Consider the following 26,902-nt stretch of genomic DNA (forward strand, 5'->3'; position numbering starts at 1 on the left):
TTAAAACACTCAACTGCCCCCCCACCCCATTAAGTCTGAAGAGAATCTTTCTTTTTTTTGGTCTTTTTTGCCATTTCTTGGGCCACTCCCACGGCATATGGAGGTTCCAAGGTTAGGGGTCAAATCGGAGCTGTAGCCGCCAGCCTACACCAGAGACACAGCAACTTGGGATCCGAGCTGCGTCTGCAACCTACACCACAGCTCACGGCAACACGGGATCCTTAACCCACTGAGCAAGGCCAGGGATTGAACCTGCAACCTCATGGTTCCTAGTCGGATTCATTAACCACTGAGCCATGACAGGAACTCCCCTGAAGAGCCTCCTTAATTCATATGTACAAACTGAATCGCTTTGCTACTATGCACCAGAAACTAACACAATATTGTAAATCAACCATACTTCAATATAAAAAAATTTTTTTTTTTTTTTGCTTTTTAGAGCTACGCTTGTGGCATATGGAGGTTCCTAGACAAGGGGTTGAAATGGAGCTACAGCTGCCAGCCTATACCACAGCCACAGCAATGCAAGATCTGCGCCACATCTGCAACTACACCAAAATTCATGGCAACACCGGATCCTTAACCCACTGAGCGAAGCCAGGGATCAAACCTGTGTCCTCACAGATACTAGTCAGATGCGTTTCCACTGCGCCACAACGGAAACTCCTCAATAAAAAGTTTTATAAATAAAAATAAATAGATTAAAAAGCTAGGAAAAAATAAATTAAAAAAAGATTGGACTAGATGATCGTTAGACCAGGGAAACTCTCACCTGGGATTTCCGAATCCGAAGGTCTGCTGACGACCGGACCTCGTCTTCTTCGATATGCCTCTCCATGCCTGGGTGGGAGAGAAGGGCGTTCTGGCAAGGCATCTGCTGCTCTCTGCCAGGACACGCGCTGCACAATGCAACCCTGACTCTCATTCTCACACCTGGGCCAGGAGACGTGACAGCAGGCAGGCCCTGTCTCGGAAGGCCAGCTCCCTCGTGAGCCACAGGACGCACACTCCACACCTTTCCCAGGCACACGCCTTCCTCAGCTACATCTCAGCTCAGGGGTCAGCCACTCGGGTCTCTGTCATCAAGAGACATGGGCTCAAATCCTTGCCCTGCCACCTACTAGCCGTCTACCTCTGGAAAAGCCACTTAACCTGTGGTCCCATTCTCTCATCTGTAAGACAGAATAAAGAGCTGTGCCCCTCTCTGACGATTCTGATGTGGAAATGAAAGGAGGATGCCCACTGAGGGCTGGGCACATGATCAGTGCTACGGATGGAAGCTGCCACTAGTGACCTCCACCTCCACCCCCGTGAAAACAGGTAGCACTGTCTGCTTTGGCTGAGAACTGATTACTTAGGCTGAGCAATGCCACTTTCATACTCTGACCAACAGCAAGCACTCGTCTCCAAACACAATGGGGCAAGAATGCAAATGACTTATGAAACCAAGAAGCCTTCTGGGCCCCAGGGGAACCGACTCTATGAGAGTGGCTTCACTGAGGAATGCCCTAAGCCAAGGGGTGGGGGGGGGGGTGGAAATGGAGGGTGAGACACCTGGTCCCCAAGAAATATCTGCAGACTGAACAACCTCTCCGGAATCCAGAGATAACCAACACCACTATTCATGTGTCTGTAGGTGCCGAAGAATCGGGACCAGGAGGAAAAAAGTTGACGGACTAAGTTTAAGGACCAAGTCACACAAATATTCAGCAGCTGAAAGCACACTTTCATTCCCGCCTCCAAACTTCCACTCCGGACTCCTCCAACCACAGTCATGACCCAAGAGCAGACAGAATTTCTGGGGCTAGAATAGGTCTGTTCCAGGGACAGTGCCCAGACCACGAAGAGTGTCACTCCCATCGGGAAGAGTCTCAGTCCAGAAGAGTTGGACACGGAGGCCGTGAGATGGGTGGGGGCGGGGGGGGAGCTGCCTGAACCCCCTGCTGCCTTCTTACTCTTCAGTTTGTTCCGGACGTTGTTGGCCCTTTTCTTGATCTCAGTCGTGAGCTGCTCCAGGTCATCCTTGGTTTCTGGATTTAAAAAAAAAGGCAGGTGGAATCAGGCAGGTAGAAAAGACTGATTGCTTAGTCAGCTACAACAATCAATGGAAGAGATGGGGTGCTTTTTCAGCGCCCTCCACCCAGAGCAGCACACATCCCGGTGGGCTCCCCAGGCATCCTCATTGGGATCACAGAGGGCTTATTTTTAAAAGGCATTTTTGTTCCAGGCACCCTACCTCAGACTTACAGAATAAAAACAGTTCATGGAAAAATGGGGGGGGGGGGGCGGAGGGAGCATTTCAGGTGGAGGAAATGGCACAAGAGCAGCGGTGGGGCAGAGATGAGGTATTTGAGCAGCACAGTCATTGCCAGTCATGAGACAGATGGTTGGGAAGCAGAGGAAAGTTCGGCAAAACGGGTTGAGGGGAACCATGAGGAGAAACGCTGATGGCGGTCAGGGCCGTGTGAGTCAGAAGTGGGTGAGGGAGGGTGGGCGATGATGCGGTCCAGACGTCAGTGTGAGGTAACACATCCCCTCCCCTGCCGGCCGAGGCCCAGCCCCAGTGGCCAAGGGTCACGGTCGGGTGATTCAGCCCTGAGTCAACACCCACTTGGCTCTGGAATGGGCGCAGAGAGAATGATGCTGTAGAGTTTCTTAGCTTCCTCCACATGCTCTGAGATCTTGTCAATGTTGAGTCGAGTTTCCTCGATCTAAAATTAGAAAGACAAGAGGGAGAATACAGCTATGATCACGTTCTGGGTTTGGGGAAGACGACGGCGGCGAGAAAGGTCTTCTGAGGACCCGTGAGCCCAGTGACAACCCTCTCCGTAGTCAGAGCAGTCACTGAAGATCTGTCCTCATCACTCCCTGAGAGGAATACACTTGCTCACCTTGACTGAGAGGATTCCGGCCAGAAAGACCCATGAGGGAACCAGAGGGAAGGGTCATGAAACCTTCTCAGGCTGATGCTCAGCTCCTCTAAAACTGGAAACCTCAGAGAGTGAGGATGGGAGAGAGGGAAAAAGGAAAGAGGGAAAGAAAAGAAAGGGAGAGAACAGACCTAGAGGGTGAGAAACAGAGAGAGAAGAATGAGAGGAAGAGGAAGAGAGAAACAGAGGAAGAGAAAGAGAGAGGAAGCAGTGACCATCTGGGGAGACGGGCCAGCTCCAGTTCTGGGCAAACGCCTCTCACTGGCTGACAGCCTCAGATGATCAGGACCCAGGGGCTGGAGCCATGGACCATTTCTGCCATTCCTGAGGTTCCTGGCTGTACAGTGTGCATCAGAAAGCACTTCCAGCCGCACCTCACTCCCAGACAGCACACCATCCAGGACTCTGCTGAGCGTTAAGTGCAGCCTCAGCTCCCTCTCAAAAGGCACCGGGCGCCCCTGCCTCACGGCCCCTACTGAGGTGGTCACGGCACAAGTGCAGGAGACAGCCCATGCCAGGGACCTCAGGACCCCCCCCCCCATATCACCTGCCACAGTTCCACAATGAGGGGCACATCAGCGCTGCCACAGTCAACAACAGAAATCTGGTAAAACGCCAAACAGTAAGATCTTAACACCCAAGATGCAATGAAAATACAACTCAAGATGCTCTTTCTTCCAGTGAATAATTCACTTGTTTTCAAAAACCTAGTCACGGCTCTCCCAATTGCAAAGAAAGTCGAGAAGTAAAACTTGAGTTCTCTACCCCTCCAATAAGTATTTTTGCCACTGGGACAGGGACTCCGCCTTCTACAAATAAATTGGCTTGAACGCACCATAGTTTGACAAGAGAATCGCTTGCTTGAAGATATGGAATAACATCTCAATGCAATCATATCAGCAGAGTGTAAGGACAAATACAAGGACCTACCCAGACATTTGCGAAGCATTTTAAATGCTGGCCAAACAAATCACAACACTGCATTGGGACCATTTTTCCAATAAGGAAATGAAGGGTTAAAAAGGTCACAGAGGTGATGGAAGGAACAGCACTCAAACAGTGCCCTCCAGGGTCCAACTGGGACCATTTTTCCATTAGAGTTAAGATAATGGTTTTGGCTTCCCCATACGCTCACTTTTAGCAGCATCCCAAGCCCACCTGAGCAGTAAAAATAAATAAATAAATAAATAAATAAAGCCTATGTTATCACCTGTGAATGCCAGTGGCTTTGGGCTATAACCACCTCATAATGAGGCCCTCGGGGGACCCAGAAATTGCCGCCTTACCCTTCCCTCTCTCTTTATCTCTCACATCAAACACTGGTTCCTCTTACAGCTCATAAAATGTCACTGCATCGCCCCATGTTTTCACTTCCATCACATGACTATCTTGCCAGAGCAAACACACTGTACAAAACAGAAACAAGAAAAAAGTCTTTCTAGAATAAAATGTTCTCACCATCTTATTTTTTATTTATTTATTTTTGTCTTTGGTCTTTTGAGGGCCGCACCCACGGCATATGGAGGTTCCCAGGATAGGGGTCTAATCAGAGCCGTAGCCGCCGGCCTACACCACAGCCATAGCAACGCCAGATCCGAGCTGCATCTGCAAACTACACCACAGCTCAGGGCAACACCAGATCCTTAACCCACTGAGCGAGGCCAGGGATTGAACCTGAAACCTCATGGTTCCTAGTCGGATTCGTTTCCGCTGCGCCACGACGGGAACTCTCTGTACTCACCACTTTAAAATGAGTTTAACAACTGTACTAATCGCCATCTTTGGGCACAGCTGGAGGCCTGAGGTTTTGTATGTTCAAAGGACAGGATGTTTTGGAAGACACATCCCGAAACATTATTTCATAAAGAACCTGCAGACCCCAAGTTTGATCAGTGACAGAAAGACGAGGTAGGAAGTTGGTGGCATGAAGCTGTTGGACCCCAAGCTCAGAGTCACTCCAGACACTTGGAGACCCGATAGTAAATGGCTCACAGAGCTAGACGGGCAGAACTGGGCCCAGGTACCGTCCTCAACCCACCTGCGGGACCTTCCGGGTCAGAGGTCTCCCCTTCCCCCACCTCCACTCCCCCTCCCCCCACTGCCGCTGCCCTTTTCCCCCTGTCCTCATCAACCTCCTCATTTGCAAGTATCTCAGGGACTCTGATTTAGTAACTGAGTAATTTAGTCAGTTCATCGAACCCCTTCAGGACTTCAGGATGGGCAACTGGCCAATCACAGAGCTTTTTTTTTTTTTTTTTCTTGAACTTTGTGTCTCTGTTTTTTCTTGGAAATATTAGTTTTTCTCAAAAGTGACTTTCTGGGTATTTCATGGCAGTAGGTACATGCAAACTAATTTCCTTTTGTGCATTCGCCAGATAACCAAAGATTGAGGGGCAGGACTGGTTGGAAATTGGCAGGTACCGAATCTAAAAATTCAAGTTCAGAGTATCCATCGTGGCTCAGAGGTAACGAACCTGACTAGTATCCATGAGGATGCGGGTTTGATCCCTGGCCTTGCTCAGTGGGTTAAGGATCCAGCACTGCCATGAGCTGTGGTGTAGGGCACAGACACAGCTTGGATCTGGGGTTGCTGTGGCGTAGGCTGGCAGCTGCAGCTCTGATTCGACCCCCAGCCTGGGAACGTCAGTATGCCATGGGTGCGGCCCTAAAAAGGAAGGAAGGAAGACAGAAAGCAAGACAGACAGAAAGAATCTCAGCATTATATTGACCCATGAAAACTAGTATTCTTAGACAATAATCTCAAATCGATGAAGTGTATTTGGGCTTTGCATCACTCAGAATATAGTCAGGAAAATAAAAACCTACCTAGTTATTTTAATCAAAGTAATAAAATAGAGGGGACTCTTTACAGAGATGCAAGAGTTGAAAAGCCAGAGGATGGTGAGGCACTTGAAATTTGCAGCAGCAGGCTGGAGGGTCAAAGAAGGAAGGCGGGGTCACCAGTGCTCCTCTCATGGGAGCCAGGCCATTTTGGAACTGACTGGCAGGATAGGAACCATGGAGGCGGGGTCTGTGGAGTGCAAGTTGAAGCCACGGAAGAGATACATCTAGGGAGGGAGGCTGTGGCCTCATCTCCCCCGCCTCCCCTGGGTCAAACACACCAAAAGCCAGTTGGCAAGGGAACTTGGGCAATGAGTTCCTCGCAATACAGAGCAGAGCACAGGAAGGGTGGGGAATGGACCTGAGAGCAAAAAACAGGCAAATGACCAGCAAAGGCTTCATGCCTGATGATCGAAAAGAGCCCAGAACAGCAGGACCTACCAGCTCACCTAGTCATCCAAAGATGCTACTTCAAGAAAGAGCTGGAGAGTATTTAACCGGCTAGCTTCGACTTAATGCCTAGATGTCCAAGTTACATCCACTCTGAGGCTCTTCCTTTTTAACAGAAACCACAAGGCTGCTCACCTCCCAGTTCCTCTAACCAGCCATTGCTCTGCCCACCTCGTCCCCCGCAGCCACCTGGATCCCCATCACTGGGCCAAGCACGTGGGGTCCCTCGGCACAAGTTTCCTTAACGAAAAGATAAATGAATCCAAGTAACTCAAGAGACAAGCTTGCTTCCCACACCACTGTGAGATTGGGTCTCAGACATTTTTTTAAGCCCAGCCAAGAAAGAAAACTGTATAAAAGCCTTCTCTGAAATGTATTCATTCATTCTGTTAATGGAAGTTCTATGTCAGAAAGGGTCCTATGAAAAAATAAATGTCGAGAGAGGCAGGTTAACCAGGTTTCTTTATCATAGGACTTCTGGGATCTTTAGTAAGTTCATGGTTCAGTCTCCATGGGAGGACAAGAGTATCGAGGGTTTCTCAAACATACCTGATCACAGAAGCCTTTTTGCATCTCATACACCACTATCCAAATGGCCATCCGTGCCTGCCCCTGCCCTTTCTTATGAATTTGCCATGTTGCCAGACCCAGAGGATGAATCAAGATCAGTCCAAATGCAATCCTGACCATCCTGTCCCTTTGCTAAGTTCTCGCTTTCCTGGTCTCCCTTCCAGCAAGAAGGGCCATGACCATGTGATCCACTGCCCGCCAATGGACCACAAGGAAGGTCAGCGTGGGGGACTGGGGTAGTTTTCCTCCCTGATAAAAGGATTTTTGAACTTTTCTAAACTGCCGCCTATCTCACTGCCTGGGATGCTGGTGCAGGGTAATGTCTTAGGGTTGTTTCAAAACATGACACAAACTCCTGATGCTCCTCAATGAGAGGTGGTGTTTACATACCGTCCTCTGGAACCTGGCCGGCTTGTGACAGCTTCAACAACAGAGCATGGCGTAAGGGATGTACTGTATGACTTCTGTGGCTGCGACACTTGCCCTGGAGCCCTGAGCCTCCTCTAGCAAACCCCATGTCCCTGAGTCAGTCACGCTAGAAGCCCAAGCCACAGAAAGAAGTCATGTACAAACCCTCCTTTGAGTCACCCTAGTCCCAGGCACAGACATTTGAATAAAGAAGTCTCTGAGATTCCAGACTCTGGCTGTCCAAGTCTTCCCAGCGAAGGCCCCAGAAATTGTAGAGCCAAAACAACCCACCTCCACTGGGCCGTGTCTGAATCCCTAACCCACAGGATCCACAAGGATTACCAAAGGGTGATCTTACACCACTAACTGTTAGGGTGACTTGCTATAGCAACAGACAACCACACAACCAGAACAGGCTCCATCTCTCAACCCTGCCTTCTCAGGTAGGTCCTATTTCCTCTTCAACTTTGCTTTTTTTGTTTGTTTTTGGGGATTTTTTTGTGTGTTTGTTAGTTTGTTGGCTTTCTGGGGCCATGCCCATGGCATATGGAAGTTCCCAGGCTAGGGGTCAAAAAGGAACTGTGGCTGCCAGCCACAGCCACAGCCACAGCCACACGCGATCTGAGTCAAGACTGCAACAACTCATGACAATGCAGGATCCTTAACCCACTGAGCGAAGCCAGGGATCGAACCCACGTCCTCCTGGATACTAGCTGGGTTCGTTACCTCTGAGCTACAAGAGGAACTTCTCCTCTTCAACTTTGTTCTCTCTGCCAACTGAACAAAGAGATCAAGGAAAACAGATTAACTGCAAATTAGACAATAACCTGGGGTTTATCATTGACTAGACCCTGGCTTAATCAGACAAGGAGGCCTGAACACCCATGGGCCAATTCTTTTCTGCAACAACTGGGAAGCTGGAGAAACCGCTTAAGTTTTACAGGGCAAAGCGCATTCTGAAAACATCCTGGTCTTGTGACTTCACCTGCACCTCGCAAACGCCTCTCTGACCAAGCTGTGATTCACACCATCGGCCCTTGGCAAACAACCAGGGCTGACCGACTTGCTGGAAGCAGTCCAAAAGGCACTGAGTCTTTTGCTTTTTTTTTTTTTTAAAACAAGAGAGTGCATTCCCAAGAAATCTACTCAGCTCTCTCCCGCAGGATGGGCAGGGTGTGTGCCTCCAACACCTAGAAGGGGACACTGTCTCACTTCCCCAAATCCCCATCATCTGAAATGATACACTTTAACCCACTTGCAAGGACACTGCCAGACCACATTCTAGAAAATTAAACTGTGCAGTCTGTTTATGAACAAAACCACTTATTCACAAATAGACTGGGGAAGAGACTGGGGAAGAGAACTATAGTTTATCACTGGCGATATACTTTCCATGTGTCAAGCACCACGCTGGGTACATCCGAATACTTTCTAATAACCAGCAGGTACTGCTCTTCCCACTTTAGAGGAAATTGGGGTTTAGGGCAGTTAAACAACTGGTTATACCATTTGCTTGGAGCTTTTAAACAACTAGTAAAGGGCAGAGCTGAGACTGAGACCAGGATCCATGGGCAGCCAGCACCTACAGGCTCCCTTTCCATGACCCACTCCCTCTGGCCTCTGTCTCCTCCATGCTAATCCTCCCTCTGCTCTTTCAGATGAGAAAAAAGGAAAGTAACACTTCCTAAGCCCCCTCTAAGCACTGAGTGTTGGCTCCTTTAATCCTCAACAAAACTGCAAGGTGAATATTTTTCTCCCCATCTCATAGATAAACCCACAGAGACCTAGAGAAATTAAGGCACATGCCCAAGATCACACAGTTAGCGGCAGATAAGGAATTAAGTCCAAAAATCATGCTTTTTCCACCCACCATGCTGTCCTCTTCTCTCCCCAAATGTGGTAGGCTTTTTTTTTTTTTCTTTTAAATGATAGAAAAGCATTTAATGAAGAGAAAGCAGTAAGGAAAGCAGCAGCCCTCAAGTCCTTGTTAAGTCCCCAAAATAACTACCATCCATCTGGCGCTGTTGTGGTCAGATAACGCTTTCCAGATGTACAGCCCTCACGGGATCGCATGTGATCCTCACCATGACCTTGAAAGGTGAGGGCTGCCATTCCTCATCTCCAGAGCAGGATTCAAAACCCAGCTGCGTTAAGTAACCTGCCCCTGGTCAACTGCTATTACGGGCCTGAGAAGAGACTCGGACCACGTCTCCCAGGCCACCGCCCACCACCCACCTTCCCACCTTGCCAGGAATATTGCCTCTCAGGGCCCCTCTTTCTGGGTTAAGAGGAGGGGGCAGGATATTGTTACTGGAGAAGAATCTTTTTTTTTTTTTTTTGGTCTTTTTAGGGCCATACCACGGCATATGGAAGTTCCCAGGTGAGGGGTCAAATTGGAGCTGCAGCTGCCAGCCACAGCCACATCTGGGACCTACACCATAACTCATGGCAACGCTGGATCCTTAACCCCCTGAGTGAGGCCAAGGATCGAGCCCGCATCTTCATGGACACTAGTCAGATTCATTTCCACGGCACCACAATGAGAACTCCAAGAATCCTTAGCTTAGGAGAGAAGCTCATGTATCTGCTTCTCCAAGGCAAGATCAGAGGGATGAGCTACGGCAACATTCCCCATCTCAAGTCCACCCCCAGCCCTGAACAGGAAGACCTTTCCCTTCCACAGTCCACACCTAGAATAACGCTGGACTCACAAAACACAAGCATTGTTTGATCTCATTATGACTCCTTGACCAAAGGGACGGACCCACCCACGGAGAGGGCATGGATCTGTGCTGCACTGACGGCCAACTTCCCAGGCAGGCCAGCTGCACTCAAGCTCACTCTTGCACCTGCTTATGACTCTCACAGCGCCATCAGATCCTGCTCCACTCCACTTAGAGAGGAACTGGAGGGCGGCTTTTCCACATCCACACTCTAGAGGATGTACCCGCACCTGCCCCGCAAAAGGAATATGACACCTTTGAATACACAATAAAAGCTTCACTAAAGAAATCAGAGGATGGTGGCAGGAACTCCAGTGCCTGGACTCTGAGGTTCGGTTTAGTTTGGCTGAAGCATCATTCACTGAGCACAGACATGTCAGAGGCCCCACAGAATGTTTTAGGAACATCACCCAACTTAACCCTCACAAGAGCCCTGGGGGGAATTAATAGTGTCAATCCCAGTATACGGACAAGGAAACCACGCCTGTTCAGGAACATTCACAAGATCAACAGCTGTCAGAAGCAGGGCTGAGACTGGAACCTGCATTTACCTGGCTCCAAAGCCCGTGTTTCTGTTGGTGATACACAACTCCCGCCCCCCACCCAAGCTTTCCAGCATCCACTGTTGACCACAGCCCCTTCCCAACAGCACTCTCTATTCAAAGCCTGTGAATCTGTAGACATGAGCCACCCATTTTTGCCTCTGTTAAATTTCAAACAAAAAACAAAAAACAATCTGGTGGGTTTTTGGTTTCTCAGTTATCACCAGAACCAAGTCAAAGGGACTGGATATTTAAAGGGAAAAAAAAAATCTGATCTGAATTACAGGCCTAAAAAACACAGTGTTTGGGGCTTTGTCTTTCTTTTTACAGCCCCACCTGCAGCATATGGAAGTTCCCGGGCTAGGGGTCAAATCGAAGTTGCAGCTGAGGCCTACTCCACAGCAACACTAGATCTGAGCCACATCTTCAACTTATTCTGATCCTTACCCGACTGAGTGAAGCCAGGGATATCGAACCCACATCCTCACAGACACTATGTCAGGTTCTTAAACCACAGAGCTAAAATGCGAACGCTGGGGTTTTTTGGTTTGTTTTTTTTTTTTTTCACATTTGTGGCTGTGGTCCCCCAAGGGCTGGTTCTATATTTAAATTATGTTAATTTCGGCAAGAAAGGCTATCATTAAAATGTTTCATGTAGTATAACACTTTAAGAGCATCTCTTTAATTATATGTCATTTACCTTCTGCTGACTTTCTCAGCATGATTGAAAAATCCAAACCCTCCCCAGCACTGAAGAGACTCTCCTTATAACCTCCTGGTCTGGTCAACCCACCCAAGCAAGAGACTGACTTCCCTCTGCTACCCCTGAACAATCTGTGGGTTTTTATTCTTGGCTAAGGAAGTTGTGTTTCCGTACATATATTCAGAAGAAACCACCAGAAGGGCACCTACCTCAGAAAAGAACTCATCCATGAAAGCTGTGTTGTCAACAGCAATCTCGACCTCATCAGCATCATCATCCTGTGTCAGCTGCTTCTGTGAGAGACAAAACAGAGAAGGGTGAGACCAAAAACACCAGAGATAACAATGCTGAGTGCTCACTCAGGACCAGGGGCTGTATCTATGGTAAGCATTTTACATACATACTCTCCTTTAAAACTCAGAGCAGCTCTGTGATACATCAAACTCTGATGTCACACTGTCTGCATTCAAATTCTAGCTCCACACTTACTAATATTTTGCCAGGGGATGGGGGAGGGTGGAGAGAAAGGGAGCAAAGGGCACAGTCACTAACCTCGCTGTGCCTAAATTTTCTTATCTGCATAGTGCTAATAATAACACTACTTACGTCATAGGTTGGTTTATGGAATAAATGAGATAATGAATATAAAACATGTTTGCACAGTGCCTGGCATACAGTAAGTACTCAATAAATGTTATGTTTTGGTGGTTGGTGGTATTGGTGACGTTACTGTAACTCATTCCTGTTGGAGAACCTAAGACAGAGAGGTTAAGTAACTTGACCAAAGTCACACAGCAGATTCTAGCCCATCCTCTGGATTTGGACCCCAAGTTCCTAAGCCCTTCTCCACAATGTTCAGATGCATGACCCACCCTACCAGGGATCCATATCCAAATCAATCCTAGCCCCACCTGCTCCAAAGCACTAGCTTCAAATCCTCACAGTAGGAGCAAACATTTTCCTGTTTATAGAAACCACCTATCGCAAAGGAAACAGGACTGTGTGCTGTCAGAGCTCATGTTTCTAGGGAAAAGGAAGCTCTTCCCCCCACCCCCAGCAACCCCTGGGGACCCCAGCTTTCTTAATCGCATTCAACTACCTCTGCAAACCACAAAATGGCCATTTAAAGAAAGGGCTTTCGGAGTTCCCATCCTGATGCAGAGAAAACGAATCTGACTAGGAACCACGAGGTTGTGGGTTTGATCCCTGGCCTCCCTCAGTGGGTTAAGGATCCAGTGTTGCCATGAGCTGTTTGAGCTGTGGTGTATGTTGCAGACATGGCTTGGATCTTGCATTGCTGTGGCTGTGACACAGGCCGGCAGCTATAGCTCTAATTCAACCCCTAGCCTGGCCACTTCCATATGTCATGGGTGCAGCCCTAAAAAAGAAAAAAAAAACAAACAAACAAACAAAAGAAAGGGCTTCCAGAGGACTGCTGCACTGCACACGGCCCATCTTTCTAAGCACAGAGGGAGTGCTGGTCGTTGGAGGGGGGGGCGCGGGCGGTGTGGGTTACACCCCGGACAGCTCTCCTTCACACCCTTCAGTGCCTGACAACCTTCTAAGCCAAGCAAGACATATCACTCTCAAAACAGGACCTCCACAGGCACCAGGGGCCTCTTTCCTTTCCCTACTAGAAGATGGAGTTACTGGGAATTCCCATTGAAATTTGGGACTCTCCCATTATATGCAAAGTCTCTCTCTTTTTTTTCTTTTTCTTTTTTGGCCACCCATGGCACATGGAGCTCCCAGGCCAGGGATCAGATCTGAGTCACAGCTGCGGCAATGCTGGATCCTTTAACCCACTATGCCAGGCTGGGGATCGAACCTGTATCCTGGTGCTGCAGAGACACCACAGCAGGAACTCCACTGCGGAGCCTCTTTTGACTGGTGCCCCCATCATCTCATTCCCTGGCTCACCTGGAACCAAACATCATCGACCCAAGCTTAATAGCCACATTCAAAGGAGTTGAATTTGAGGACCCTGCTGCAGCCCCCACAATCACCTTCCTACAGCTTAGGACTGATCCTGTCCTTTTGTTACTTCAAGTCATTCAATGACAGTTCACCTCCCAGAATTAAAAGTCCCAATGCCTAACAGAGCACATGGGGCCCTTTAAGATCCAGCCCCACCCATGTGTTTCCCCCCAGGATGCGAAAAACATGGATCAGGAACTTGGAACTCCTTGTGCTTCCTAGACACACCATGCAAGGACTTCTTCCTAAAATGCATTTGTCCAGCTAGCAACTTTTTACTGAGCCTTTAAAACTCACTAACACACTTCTCCATCTACCTGACTTGATGCTCACCAACCACCAAGCAAAATTTAAAGCCTCCCTAAGCTCCCAATGTGTTTTATGTGAACTTTCTATAACATCCATCCCAGCCTACTATTAATTATCCCTTCACCTCCCTATCCTTCCCCACCAACAATAAACTCCTGGAGGCCAGGATTGCTTTAACTACTGCAGGTGATGCTTGGCGTGCTGCCCAGAACACCTTCCTTTGGAGAGATACCCCTCAACTTCCCCACATGATTCTGGGAAGCTTGTCAACCACACCTCAGCCTCCCTGAGGATTCTTTTTTTTTTTTTTTTGTCTTTTTAAGGGCTGCACCTGAGGCATATGGAAGTTCCCAGGCTAGGGATCTAATCAGAGCTGTAGCTCCCAGCCACAGCCACACGGGATCTGAGCCACATCTGTGACCTATATCAGAGCTCACGACAATGCCAGATCCTTTACCCATGGAGCAAGGCCAGGGATTGAAACTGCATCCTCATGGATACTAGCGGGGTTCATTACTGCTGAGCAACAATGGGAACGCCCTCCCTGAGGACTCTAAATTGTGAAATGAACAGAGCCCAGTCAACCTATAGCAGCACCCAACAGATATCGCTAGGTTCCCAGGGCTACCTCCCTTGTTCCTATCCTCCCTAGCCCCCACTTGGCTTAGAGCAACTTCTACAGACCTCCCCCTGGTACTCTTTCCACGAGCCCAACAGTATTTGTCTAAGAGTTTTATTCATTTAGGCAGAATCAGCTTTTGTCACTTGTTATTTAAATTACTTGTACTTGTCATTAATCAACTTATTCTGCCTGTATACTGAGCACTTACCATACACTATGTGTATGGTATAAAGTAAACCAATTTTAGTTGAATAAATAACTAGCTCCTGCAAGCAGCCTGAATCCTCCCAGCAGCTTCTAAAGTTTGAGACAAAATGCTTCTTCTTTCTTTTTTTGGCCGCAACCACAGTATGCAGAACTTCCTGGGCCAGGGATCGAACCCAATCCACAGCAGCAACCCAAGACACAGAAGTGACAATGCTGGCTACTTAACAGCTAAGCCACATGGGAACTCCCCAAGTGCTCCCTTCATCAACTATCATCAAAACTTGGGCCTCTGGGCAGGACCAGAGAGCTCCATCTCCCACGAAGGATCTCTGAGATCTCTCGCTAGAAAACAGGAACCCAGTCTTCCTGCAGGAAGGTGAGCTAACAGGCATGTGTTGAGCTTCCTCTCTTTGGAGGTCTTGAGGAGACCCCCACTAAGGAGAGACACCCCCAGATGTGTGTGTACACATATAACTCACACACACACACGTGTGTGTCTACTCAGCTTTCTTCAAAAGGCACACGTGCTAAGGAAATGGGATATGCCTGCCATTGTGGGATGGACTGAAAGAAGTTTCTGGAAGCTGGGAACATCTGTCTCCTGGACATTGGGGGCAAGGACCTAGCCCTCCATCAAGACATACACTTTTTTTTTCTTAAAATTTTTTATCATAGTTGATTTACAATGTTCTGTCAATTTCTGCTGTACAGCAAAGTGACATACATACATATACATTCTTTTTCTCACATGTTCCTTCACAAGTGATTGGATATAGTTCCCTGTGCTATAGAGCAGGACCTCCCCGCATGACATACTCTGAGACCCCTGCAATTTGTACAGGGATTCCTCCCATCCAAGACGGCCACCTCTTGGCTCTGAGCAGACTCTAGCAGGGCAGCCAGGTCCACCTCCAGTGAGAGGATGTGTGAACTAGGAAAAAAGAAGTCTTGGGTCACCCACAACCAAGGTCCAAAACCTGCTATTACGAATTACTGGCTGCGAGACCTCCGTCAAGTCCCGCACAGCTCTGAGTTTTTACCTGTAGTAACACCACATACCTTATGACTTTCACAAGGACTGGAAAAGCTCACACACAGAAAGCTTCTAGCACAGCACAAGGCACAAAACTGGGCCTGATAAGTGTCAGTTTCCCCATCACCTAGTCATAAAGATGTGATGTCTGAAAGTGTGAGGTCCCCCCCACAGGAAGTGCTCACACAAAGGCTGAGTCAAGAAGATCAGTTCTGCAGCATCAGGATCACCAGGGTTCTCCAACTGGCTCTGGCTCCGTCTCCTGCTAGACACAGAGCTTTAAACACTAAGTTCAACATTTCTGAGGCTCAATTTCCTTATCTACAAAACAGGAACAACAGTGTCCACCAGGGCTTTTGTGAGGATTAAATAAGGTAACAGTTTTAAGTTCCTTAACACAAGGAATAGCACATGGCAACATCTCAATAAAACAACCGTATGTAAGATCTAGCCAAGTCGTCCCCTCTACAGCTTTAATCTGGATCGAAGTACCTCTACACAGGAAAGAAACAAAAAAAAAGATATAGGACTTTCAGAGCTGAATGCAACCCTCATCAAATTCTGTCACTTAAGAGATGAGTCAGCCAAAGTCCAAGACTGAATAATGAGTTACCGGAACAGCCAGGGATAGAACCCAGATGTCCTGATTTCCATCTTCCCATTTTCCCCCTGTAGCATGCTGCTTCCAAAAATATAGAATAACATCAAAAGCAGCAACAAAGTTTAGTCCAGATCAGAAAATTCAAGAAAGAGGCCATCATCCCAGGTTTTTGAGTCATGTGACACTGGACCTACTCCCAGGCTTCACCAGAAGGGAATCTACCAGATCCCAGGGCCGGAAGCAGGGGGGGGAGGGGGGACTGGAGGGGGGCTTCCCCTCTGACACATCTGTGCGCTTAGAGACCAAGAGGCCTCAGGGACCCCGAGGGCAAGAAAGCACACAGTGCACTTTATCTTCAGCCCATGTGACTGAGCACAGCCAAGAAGAGAACTTCAGCCTCGTTATCAAAGCATCAAGGCATGTGGTAATAGGAACGTTACAGTAGCTGCAATATCAGCTGCAGTTAAAAAAAAAAAAAAAAAAAAGTGCATGAAAACCACGAGCCCCGCCACCCACTTCCTCTCCCCCTGACCTCCTGCTGCGTCTCCTGCCAGGAGCTGGGAGATATCACCAATGACTTCGGCAGCACTGAGCTCAAACCTGGGCTCTATTCCCACCCCCAATGCTCACATGCGCCCCAACACTCGGTGAAGACAGCCAGGGCTAGGACTCCCTCTCCCGACAGAGTGGAAAGAGTTTAGCAGCCCAGGGTTCAACTCAACCTGAAGTTCTCCTCACTCAACCTCACTGCCTGCCTCTCGACTGCCTCATCCATTCATCCTCAGTCTGTTTGATGGCGGATCCCTCTTCCTCAGCTCCTTAATAAAAATATTTGCCACCCACAAAGCCCCCAGCAGGTGCTGGGTGGTTGCAACACCCTGTTTCACATACTCCATGTCAACGAACCCCTTCCAAATTGTGCTGCTGAGAACCTACAGGGCAGAGAAGTTCTAAATTATTCAAGGTCTCATGGCTACTGGTTTGCAGTTGGGGCCCAAACTCAGGTTGTCTGTCCCAAACCCTTGTTTATTCCACTGCACCCTAATCACAGCGCACCCTGCTCTAGCCCTGGCTGAGAGGCGCTGCCGGCCTTGGAACCAGCCAGCATCGTCTGCACTAAGCCTTGGTTTTCTCACCAAGTAAGGAGCTTAGCTTCCCAGTATGGCTTTGTGGAACCCCAGGAGACCTCAGAGGTGCCTCAGAGACTGCCCAGAGAACTTGGGGAGAGGGAAGTCCAGTAGGGGGGTCTGTACCCCCTCTTCAACCTGCACAGCTTTACTTCTATCTGCTCTACACCGAGACTGAAGACTGCCATTTTCAGGATAAGGCATCTTGTGGAGAGGGAAAAGGAAGGAAGGGAGAGCGAGAGAGAGGGAGGAGAAAGCAAGAGAGCTTAGCTAGCTCGCTGGAAAACCACCAAAGTAAGTGAGTGGATGCCTTCTAAAGAAAAGAGAAAGGAGTTCCTGCTGTGGTGCAATGGAACTGGGGCATCTCTGGAGTGCTGGAACGCAGGTTGGATCCCCAGCCTGGCACAGTGGGTTAAGGATCTGGTGTTGCCACAGCTGCAGCATAGGTCACAACTGCAGCTCAGATCTGGTCCCTGGCCGGAAAACTCCATGTGCCAAGGGGCAGCCAAAAAAGAAAAAAAAGAGAGAGAGAAAGAAAGAAGGAGTCCCCTGCTCCTTTCCATGTTACAACACCAGCTACACTGTACGTTTTAATCATTAGCAATTCCTTAAGGATCATTACAAATCCAAGCAGCAAGGCAAAAAGAAAGGACAAAGAAAGGAAGGAAAGAAGGAAGAGTGAGCCATCTCAAATGAAAAGGTGACCATTTACTGGCTCTCTGATGCCTTCCCTGCCACAGCTATCAGACACCAGGAAGAGGACCAGGAAGAGGGTCCCAGGAAAAGAGAGGACACCCAGGAACCCTTGGGAAAGTTTTGGGGCGAGGGAAATAACAGAAAGGAAGGAACCAGCAGTCTGCACTAGGAAGGAACTTCTGGTCTTTCTTTCTCACAGTGATGCGGGGCAGGCGGGGGGGGGGGGGGGGGGGGGAATCCCAGCAGATTCCTGCCTTGCCTCCCCTCCTCCTCACCGTATTTAAACATCCCTCTTTGCTTGGGAGACTCTCTTCCTTATAAATCCAGATCTTCCTCCCAATAAATTCAATTCAAAGAGACAGGCACGTGTGACTTTGTGCGGTCCCTTCTGCCCACTTCCCCCACCAGCCTCCTTCCAGGATGAGGGCTGTGGGTTCCCAACGACAAATACCACCACTTTCAAGGATTCCAAACACAAAAATACACATGCCATGCACACTACAACATCTGGTTTTTCCAGTTTCTCTTCTCCAATTAAAAGGGCCAGAGGGGAGTTCCCGTCGTGGTGCAGTGGTTAATGAATCCGACTAGGAACCATGAGGCTGTGGGTTCGGTCCCTGCCCTTGCTCAGTGGGTTAACGATCCGGCGTTGCCGTGAGCTGTGGTGTAGGTTGCAGACGCGGCTCGGATCCCGCGTTGCTGTGGCTCTGGCGTAGGCTGGTGGCTACAGCTCCAATTCAACCCCTAGCCTGGGAACCTCCATATGCTGTAGGAGCGGCCCAAGAAATGGCAAGACAAAGAATAAATAAATAAATAAATAAAATAAAAGGGCCAGAAATTCTGAGTGTCAGCTCTCAATAGGCACTAAGTGCTCTCTGGTCCTCATTTACAGAGTCAGAGGGACCTTCTCTGATGCCCCTTCTCCCTCCTATGCCTTCGTCTCTCCCAGTGAAACCCTCCCAGAGGGAACAGTTCCCCTTTCCACTGAACTGCTTCTTCCCCAACACTCTTGCCAGATGAATCAAGAGGAAATCAGGCCCAAAAAGACAAAAAAAAAAAGAGGAAATCAAACGATTACCATCCCCTGGGTGAGCCTCACATTTTTACTTTCAAGACACTGTGCTGGCTGAACAGTTTGAAGCAAGAACTGGCCCCATTTAGAAATGAAGACAATGAGGAATAAACTCATGACCAGATTAGCCCAAGGCCAATGAGTCAGTGGGCAACTGGACAAGAGCCAAAGTCCCTGTTGACCCCACTCCATGTGTTCCGCTGTAACAATGATGCCACCAGATGATAGGTGTTATTTTGTTGCAGGCACTCTTGCTGTTTTAAGTATATTATTTAATTCTCATGGCAACCCTAGGAGGAGCAAATAAGACTTTCCCCATTGACAGTTGAGACAACTGCTTAATGAGGTTAAATAACGTGGCCCAGGTGATAAGGCTAGTAAGTGGCAGCATTAGGACACAAAAGCAGGTCTGTGGGAGCCCCGGGCTCCCACAGTGTACAGTGCTTAACCCCTACACTGTACTTTAAGATGCCCTTTCTGCACTGGCTCAAAAACACACCCTCATTTCAGGGGATGCTGCAGTGTCAGGAAAGCTAAATGGACTAATCTATACATGTGAATGGAAAAGATACTGGTACATACAGTCCTATGAATGTGCATGTATGCAGAGGTACATCTGACAGCCCGAGGTGAAGCCCAGTTCTGCCGCTCAAGTTGCTGTGTGACCTTAAACAAGTGACTTAACCTCTCTGAGACTGTTTCCTTATTCGTAGCGTGAATGATCTGCTCTCAGAACTCTTGTGAGGATTAAATGAGGGAATACATGTGAGGTGTTTAGAGCAATGCTGGGTACATACTAAAGTTCCAGTGAGGCAGAATATTAACTCAGGGAGTCAGTGGAGGAGCATGGGCTTCGATGCAGTCTTTGATGTGGCCATTGATTAACATTTGTGGCTAAAGGGCTCCAGGGAGTAACATCTCCACAGGCCTTGTTTTATTATAAGAAATGTGCATTCCCCACAGACTTTGTCTACTATAGAAAATGCGAATCTCTAGCCCACTCCTCAACTGATAAAAGAGGAATGAGAGGAATGGTAAAATAAAAGGACCAAAAAAAAAAAAAAAAAACATAGAACTTTCAGGACATTTCCAACCCCAAAAGCCCTATTGGACAAGGACTGATATAGGTAATTGAATAAGGCCAATGAGAGAAAACCACATCTTTCTGGATCCCACTTTGGTGCCTCTCCCCATCTTCAAGGGGACAATAGAGAAAGGGGGACTCTTCTCCCCCCTCCCCTCTCACCCCGCTTCTCTCCCCTCTCCCTGGGAGCTGTCTGCTTTCCTTTAATAAAAACTTTGCTTGCTTGCTGCCTGTGTGTCCTTGGAGTTCATTCTTCGACTGCCGCAAACAAGAACCCGGGTTCTGGTCTCATCTTTCCGGCATCACCAAGACCGTGCCATGCAGACACAATCGGTTTTCTCCAAAACGAGTTTCTGCTAAAGATGCAACTCCAATGCCAGTTTTCAAAAGGTAACAGCAGGTCCCTTAAAATGAACTGAAATGTGGTTCATTTATTTGAATGAAGTCATTTCTCCACCAAATACACATTTAATGAAATACAGCTCCCTCTGAATTTTTCTTCTGCTACATTCTCAAAACTTCTGACATGTACTACTCCCATTTTCATTTATTTCCAAATACTGTGTCGTTTCCATTTTGGTTTCTTTTGAACCCAAGAATTATTTACAAAGGTGGTTTTAAAACGAGTAAACCTAGGGAGGGCTATAGTTAATTTCTTACTGTATTACATCATTCCCGGAACAGGGCCCCGCATAGACTTAATATTTTGCAGAATTTGACCTCTTCAGATCTTAATACACAGCCGATTTTTTTTTTTTTAATCTTTTGTGTGTTCTTGAAAATATCGTGCATTCCATTTGCTGGAAAACAAAAGTCGTAAGTTTCATCCCCACAGGCCATGTTAATTTCTATCCACTTTTGCTTCTCAGGACTTAAGCTAGGTCTAGGGACGGAGCAGTGAAAAAGGATAGAAACTCATCTTTTTTTTTTTTTTGTCTTTTTGTCTTTTTGCCTTTTCTAGGGCCACTCCCGCGGGGCATATGGAGGTTCCCAAGCTAGGGGTCTAATCAGAGCCATAGCCTCCAGCCACAGCCACAGCCACAGCCATGCAGGATCCGAGCCACATCTGCGACCTACACCACAGCTTACAGCAACACCGGATCCTTAACCCACTGAGTGAGGTCAGAGATCGAACCCGAAACCTCAAGGTTCCTAATCGGATTCGTTAACTACTGCGCCACGACGGGAACTCCTCTATTACTTTTTTTTTTTTTTTTGGAAATTCACCTAAAGAAAGGAAGGAAGAAAAAGAAAACAAAACGGCTCTGCGGGTAGATGTTATCTACACTGATGAGTACTCTGTGGTTAGGGAGGTTAATCTCCCCAGCAATCACATGGCTAATAAGGAACAAAACCAGGGCTGGAATCCTCCTTGGTCCAGCCCATTGCTCACAGTGCATTAACTGAAAGGAGGATCTTGGGGCCTCATAATCAACCACCTCACCCACAACATTCTCCTCTCGACAAGGTCCCATCCAGAGTAACAGATCCATTCGTCCACTCACTCATCTTAAACATATTAAACAGCCCACGTGGAGAAACACATGCCGGAGAAACACAGACCAAGCTCAGCATCCTCGGCTCCCTGGGCCTCTCAGTCTCAGGGGCGGCAGAGAGACACATGGGTTATAATAACACCATGTGATGAGTGATGACAGCTTGGTACAAGGACCTGTACTCCCAGGAGGAGAAGGGGCACCCAACTTCACCTATTCGAGGAGGAGCATGGGGAAGAGGGCAGCCTATTAGAGAATGGATGCAGAGGAGACTCCTTGGGGAAATGTCGAAGCTGCATGGACTCACCCCAAGGATACCTACAGGAAAGCCACTTGGGGTGAGAAGACCACGGCTTTTTCCTGCTCTCTTTCTCGCCCCAGGAACATTCAAGGAAATTCAAAGATCACATTCTGCTGCTTCCTCCTCACTCCTTCCTGACTTCCTCCTCCCCAACCCCACCACCCCTCAACTCCCCACAGCACCCAGCTCCCAAGGATACAGAGAGAGGAGGAAGGAACGCATAGTGTCTTCTCTGTTCCATCCTCAGCAGTCTCCTCTGGCCCACAAGCCCCCTCCCTCTCCCCATCTCCTAGAACATGTCACTAATAGTTACGATGCCGAAGGTTTGCTGAGCAGCCCACCTGCGCTGCGGAGTCTCCTAAGACATGTGCTTTATAGGTACCGAGGCATTTAACCTCAATAAGGATCTTCTGGAGGTTCCCCACCTCACAGCTGAGAAAACTAAAGCCTAAAGATGCCAAGCAACCTCCCCAAGACCATGCAGACAGGGAGTGCCAGAGCCAGGAGGAGAGCCGGGCAGCTGGCTGCAGACCCTTGTTCTCAACCACCAAGGAGCGATGCCTCTGAAGAGCAACGGCCACCCCCGCTGTAGCATGCAGAACTGGGCCGCAGAAAAGCACGTCCAAAGCATTAACACAGATGCTGCACCAGAAAGTTCACATAAAACAAAGAAAGACTGAGAAACCATCATGGCTCAGAGGACGCTAAGGAAACATGATGACTAAACACAAGGTAATATCCTGGGTAGGATCCTAGGTTAGAAAGAGGGGCATCCGGAGGAAAACGAGTGGCATCTAAATAAAGTCTGGAGGAGTTCCCGTCGTGGTCAGTGGTTGACTAGGAACCTTGAGGTTGCGGGTTTGATCCCTGGCCTCGCTCAGTGGGTTAAGGATCCGGCGTTGCCCTGTGAACTGTGGTGTGGGCTGCAGACGCGGCTTGGATCCCATGTTGCTATGTCTCTGGTGTAGGCCAGTGACTACAGCTCCGATTAGACCCCTAGCCTGGGAACCTCCATATGCCGAGGGAGCAGCCCTAGAAAAGGCAAAAAGACACAATAAATAAAGTCTGGAGCTTAGTGAATAGCAACATCCCAGTGTCTGTTTCTGTTTTGACAAACGTACCATCATAGTGGCAAGATGTTAAAAAATGAAGGAAACTGAGTAGACAGGAACTCTCTGTACTGTCTTTGCAACCTTTCTGTAAATCTAAAATTAGTCTAGAATAAAAAGTTGATTTCTAAAAAAAGCAATCCTGCTGCCATACCTCACTGCCCTACCCCAGGCAGCTAAACATACCCAGACAGTATAGGCTCCACTAACCTCTTTAGGTGGGGGCTGGACCTCCCTAGAGTCTCCTATCTTGGAAAGGGCGCAAAGCCAGAAATGCAGCTGACCCCTTTGCAACTTCCTCCTCCCTGGTGGGGGGAGGAAGTTGCAAAGGGGTGTAATACAAAAGGCTGGAGGCAAGCCTCCAGGGGACCCCAGAATCCCCTGGCAGGTTCATTTGCTGAATATCCTCATTCATCCGCTGGACAGTATGGTTTACCGCTTTCTGGGCTGTGGGCTGGCAAGTGAAAATACAGGAGGAATGAGGCCTCTGTGGTCTCTCCTTTCTCAGAGAGCAGGGCGTAACAGGCAGGCAGTTTCTGAAATCACAATGCTACGTGACTGCCTTTACATATCAACAAACGTAAAGAGTCTGTGGAGGCAGTTCCCGTCATGGTGCAGCAGAAACAAATCCGACTAGGTAGGAACCATGAGGTTGCGGGTTCGATCCCTGGCCTCGTTCAGTGGGTTAAGGGTCCAGCGTTGCCATGAGCTGTGGTGTAGGTCACAGATGCGACTCAGATCTGACATTGCTATGGCTGTGGCATAGGCCAGCAACTGTAGCTCTGATTCCACCCCCAGCCTGGGAACCTCCATATGCCTCCAGTGCAGCCCTAAAAAGACAAAAACAAAAAACGAAAAAAAAAAAACCTGTCTGTGGAAGCCTAGGGAAGGCCTGGTAAGTGCTGTCAGCTCAGATCTAGAAGCTTCCCTGCAGCCATGACACTGGAGCTGAACCTGGGGTTGTAGAAGATTTTCCAGGGAGCTGGACTGTCCCCATGGTATCCACAACTTCTCCTTCATGGTCTTTCTGAAAGGTTGCAGCCCTCCATGAGGTGCTGGGCCAGGGATTTAGGCACAGCTGGGGGCCTTGGAACTTAGCCATCCTTGTCCTCAAGGATGAAACCCATAGTCTCTGGCATCATTAGCAAGTTTCAGGGTCCCCTAAGTGCTGCACTTTGAGTAGGTAAAGTTTCACCAACCCGAAAGGGATGGAACAAGAAGAGTAAGACCAAATGATGAATAGGGATGTGTAAGGGCCAAGGTGTTGTTGATTGGTCAATGGACAGTGTTGACTAGAGAACCACCATGCAGAGTGTCAGGGCCCGGGGCCTCAGGAGAACCTCCTAGCTGCCACTACACCAAGGGGCATACAGTGCAGTTGGGAAATGAACAAATACAGTGTAGGATGATATAAACAAGCAAGACAGGAGTTCCCGTTGTGGCTCATCAGGTTAGGACCCCGACTAGTATCCATGAGGATGAAGGGTCAATCCCTGATCCCGCTCATGTGGGTTAAGGATCTGGTGTTGCTATGAGACTCAGTGTAGGTCACAGACAATGCTCGAATCTGGTGTTGCTGTGGCTGTGGCATAGGCTGGCAGCTGCAACTCCAATTCAGCCCTATCCTAGGAACTTCCATTTGCCACAAGGGTGGCCCTAAAAAGAAAAAAAAACAAACAAACAACAACAACAGACAGACTTGTTCAATTCTTGAGCCCACCACTTTCCAGCAGGGGATCTCAATCCAATCTGAGCCTCAATTCCCTTACCTCTAAAATGGAAATAATATAGACCACCAGGTGACAGGTATGTGAGGCACGGAACTCAAATCCTTTCCAACAGTAAGGAGCTGCTCAGTAATGGATCAGTGTTACTGTAGTTGACATGGTGACAAGTAACAGAACCACTGATCTAAAAGACCTAGGAGACAGAGGAGTCCAACTCATGAAACAATAGTTGGAAGGTGGTTGCAAGGGCACTCCATGGCAGAGGAAAAATAAAAAATACTGACGTAATAGAAGAAAAGTATCTCATGCAAAGCAACATGCAGTCCACGAAGAGAGCTGAGCCAGAGGGGGGCTTATTCTAGGCTGCATTTAGGGAGTGTTACCTGTAAAGAGTGGGTTTTGGAGACCGAGCAGGAATTTTGACAAAAGGGGAAAGAAGCCCTGAAGGTGAGAGAGGACGACTTGAACAGGAACAAGCTTTTCTCCCCTGGCTCCTGCCAGGCCCCTGGCCCTCCCCACACCCACAGGAATAAAAATAAAACTAATCCCCTTCTCTCAGCCGAGCATTTTCTCTCCGGCTGATGGGTGTGTAATCCCTACTCAATCCCTGTCACTCGCATCTCTGCTAGGCCCCTCAGCCTCTGGTCTGCTCGCAGCAAAACAGCTCTCCCAGGAATGACTCCAGCCAGGGAGACAAGGGAGGTGGGGAAGAAGCCAGGGACCAGTTAGAAATCTTATCACCAAAAGATGGAATCTGGTGAAGAGAGTTTCAAGGGCAGGGTGTTAAGATCTGGTGAGGATCCAAAGCACCAGCGGGGCTCATTAAACATTCATTGAAGGAAGTGAGCCTTAAAGGGAAGGACAGCATATTCAGTGAATGAATTGAGCCTTAAAGGCGAAGGGTAATTCCATGTTTCCGACGGTATTCTACAACTGTGCTCCTGAAGAGCTCAAACCGGGGAACTTCAAATGGGGAAGGAGGCCAAGGACAAGTCGTGTAGGATGCAGCATGACACTGAACAAAGTGAAAAGTCATTCTGGTCTTTGGCGCCTCAGGTGGTGGATTTCGTTAGCATGTCCCTATTGGCGCCGGCTGTGGAGGGGCCAGTAAACGCTGTAGGTCAACCTCCACGGGGGTCCAAAGTCCTTGGCCTTCACTTCCTCCATCCCATTCGTCACTGCTTCTCTAACAGCATTATCCACCTAGGATTCTGGGGGTTCTCTTTTTAAGGAATAGATCCCTTTGTTTTCCCTATCTGACCAGGGCTTTGTATAATAATTCTGCCTACGATGATACCCAGCAGGAGGCCAGGCACACAGAGGTCAAAAAGCACCAATCCCGGTGCCCACACGAAGCCCTCACCAATGGGAGGGTGGGTGAGAAAATGCAGAACCTTTGCCTTTCTTCTTAGGAGACCCCCCATGCCTCTGAAGAGACTGGATCTGCACATTAGCAAGGACTTGAAGAGGAACCTTAAGCCCACTTTTTCTGGGACGAGCCCCCAGGCCCTAATGCTCCATCACCAGGTGCCAGCCAACAGGGTCTTCTTGCAGTTACTTCTGTCCCAGGATGATGTCATCTGTTTCTTGTGTGTCTCCCTGACTGTGACCCCCCTTCCTCAAGGCCCAGGAATAAGTGTTCATCAGCATTACCCACAAGGCCCTATCAGAGGGCCTAGGATGCAGGAGGTGCTCAGTAAACTGCTGAATGAAAAGAAGACCAGGCAAGAGGTTCCTGGACAGGCATTGTCTGGATTCAGGGGATCCAAAGTTCAGCTGGTGAGACATCAGCAGGAACTGCCCCATGAGATCCGCTGGGGGTGGGCACTGCAGGTTCCTGGCCAGCCGGGCCCACGTCTCTGGAGGGGCAGGCTGCTGGGACAGTCAGCCAGGAGGAGCAGGGCAAGAGATCAGGTGAGTTAGCTATTATGACGGTGGCCTCAGGAAGGTGTCCCCTTCATTGTGGATGCTGTTCCCGACTGGTTTGGGTGGCCAGCATTTACTACGTGGAGTGATTACCATGGATTATCTCCTTTCACCCTCATCACCCTATGAGGATCCACTTTACAGGTGCGACTCTTGAGACCACAGTCCTAGAGACTCCAGAGCTTCCCAGGGCCTGGGACAGGCTTGGGCTCACAATGAAGCCTTTTTCTTTCTGTTTTGTTTTTTGTTTTTTTTCTTTTTAGGGCCACCCTCATGGCATATGAAAGTTCCCAGGCTAGAGACTGAATCAGAGGTGCAGCTGCCCGCCTGCACCACAGCCACAGCAACGCCAGATCCAAGCTGAGTCTGTGACCTACACTGCAGCTGAAGGCAATACCACACCCTTAACCCACCAAGCAAGGCCAGGGATCAAACCGGCATCCTCAAG

At 48.6% G+C, this 26,902-nt stretch overlaps 1 protein-coding gene across 3 annotated transcripts in view; it reads right to left on the reverse strand.

Annotated features, from left to right (window-relative positions):
• The window catches only part of STX3 (syntaxin 3), a 44,001-nt gene that overhangs the window by 13,868 nt on the left and 3,231 nt on the right, over positions 1-26,902 (reverse strand). For all 3 annotated transcript variants that reach the window (XM_047775645.1, XM_047775644.1, XM_047775646.1), the window contains exons 2-5: positions 11,377-11,460; positions 2,612-2,711; positions 1,956-2,030; positions 773-840 (exon numbers count right to left, since the gene is read on the reverse strand). In XM_047775645.1, the coding sequence (XP_047631601.1) occupies positions 773-840; positions 1,956-2,030; positions 2,612-2,711; positions 11,377-11,460 (327 nt within the window). The remainder of the gene's footprint in view (positions 1-772; positions 841-1,955; positions 2,031-2,611; positions 2,712-11,376; positions 11,461-26,902) is intronic.

The sequence above is a fragment of the Phacochoerus africanus genome, chromosome 4 (genome assembly GCF_016906955.1).
Source record: "Phacochoerus africanus isolate WHEZ1 chromosome 4, ROS_Pafr_v1, whole genome shotgun sequence".
NCBI lineage: Eukaryota > Metazoa > Chordata > Mammalia > Artiodactyla > Suidae > Phacochoerus > Phacochoerus africanus.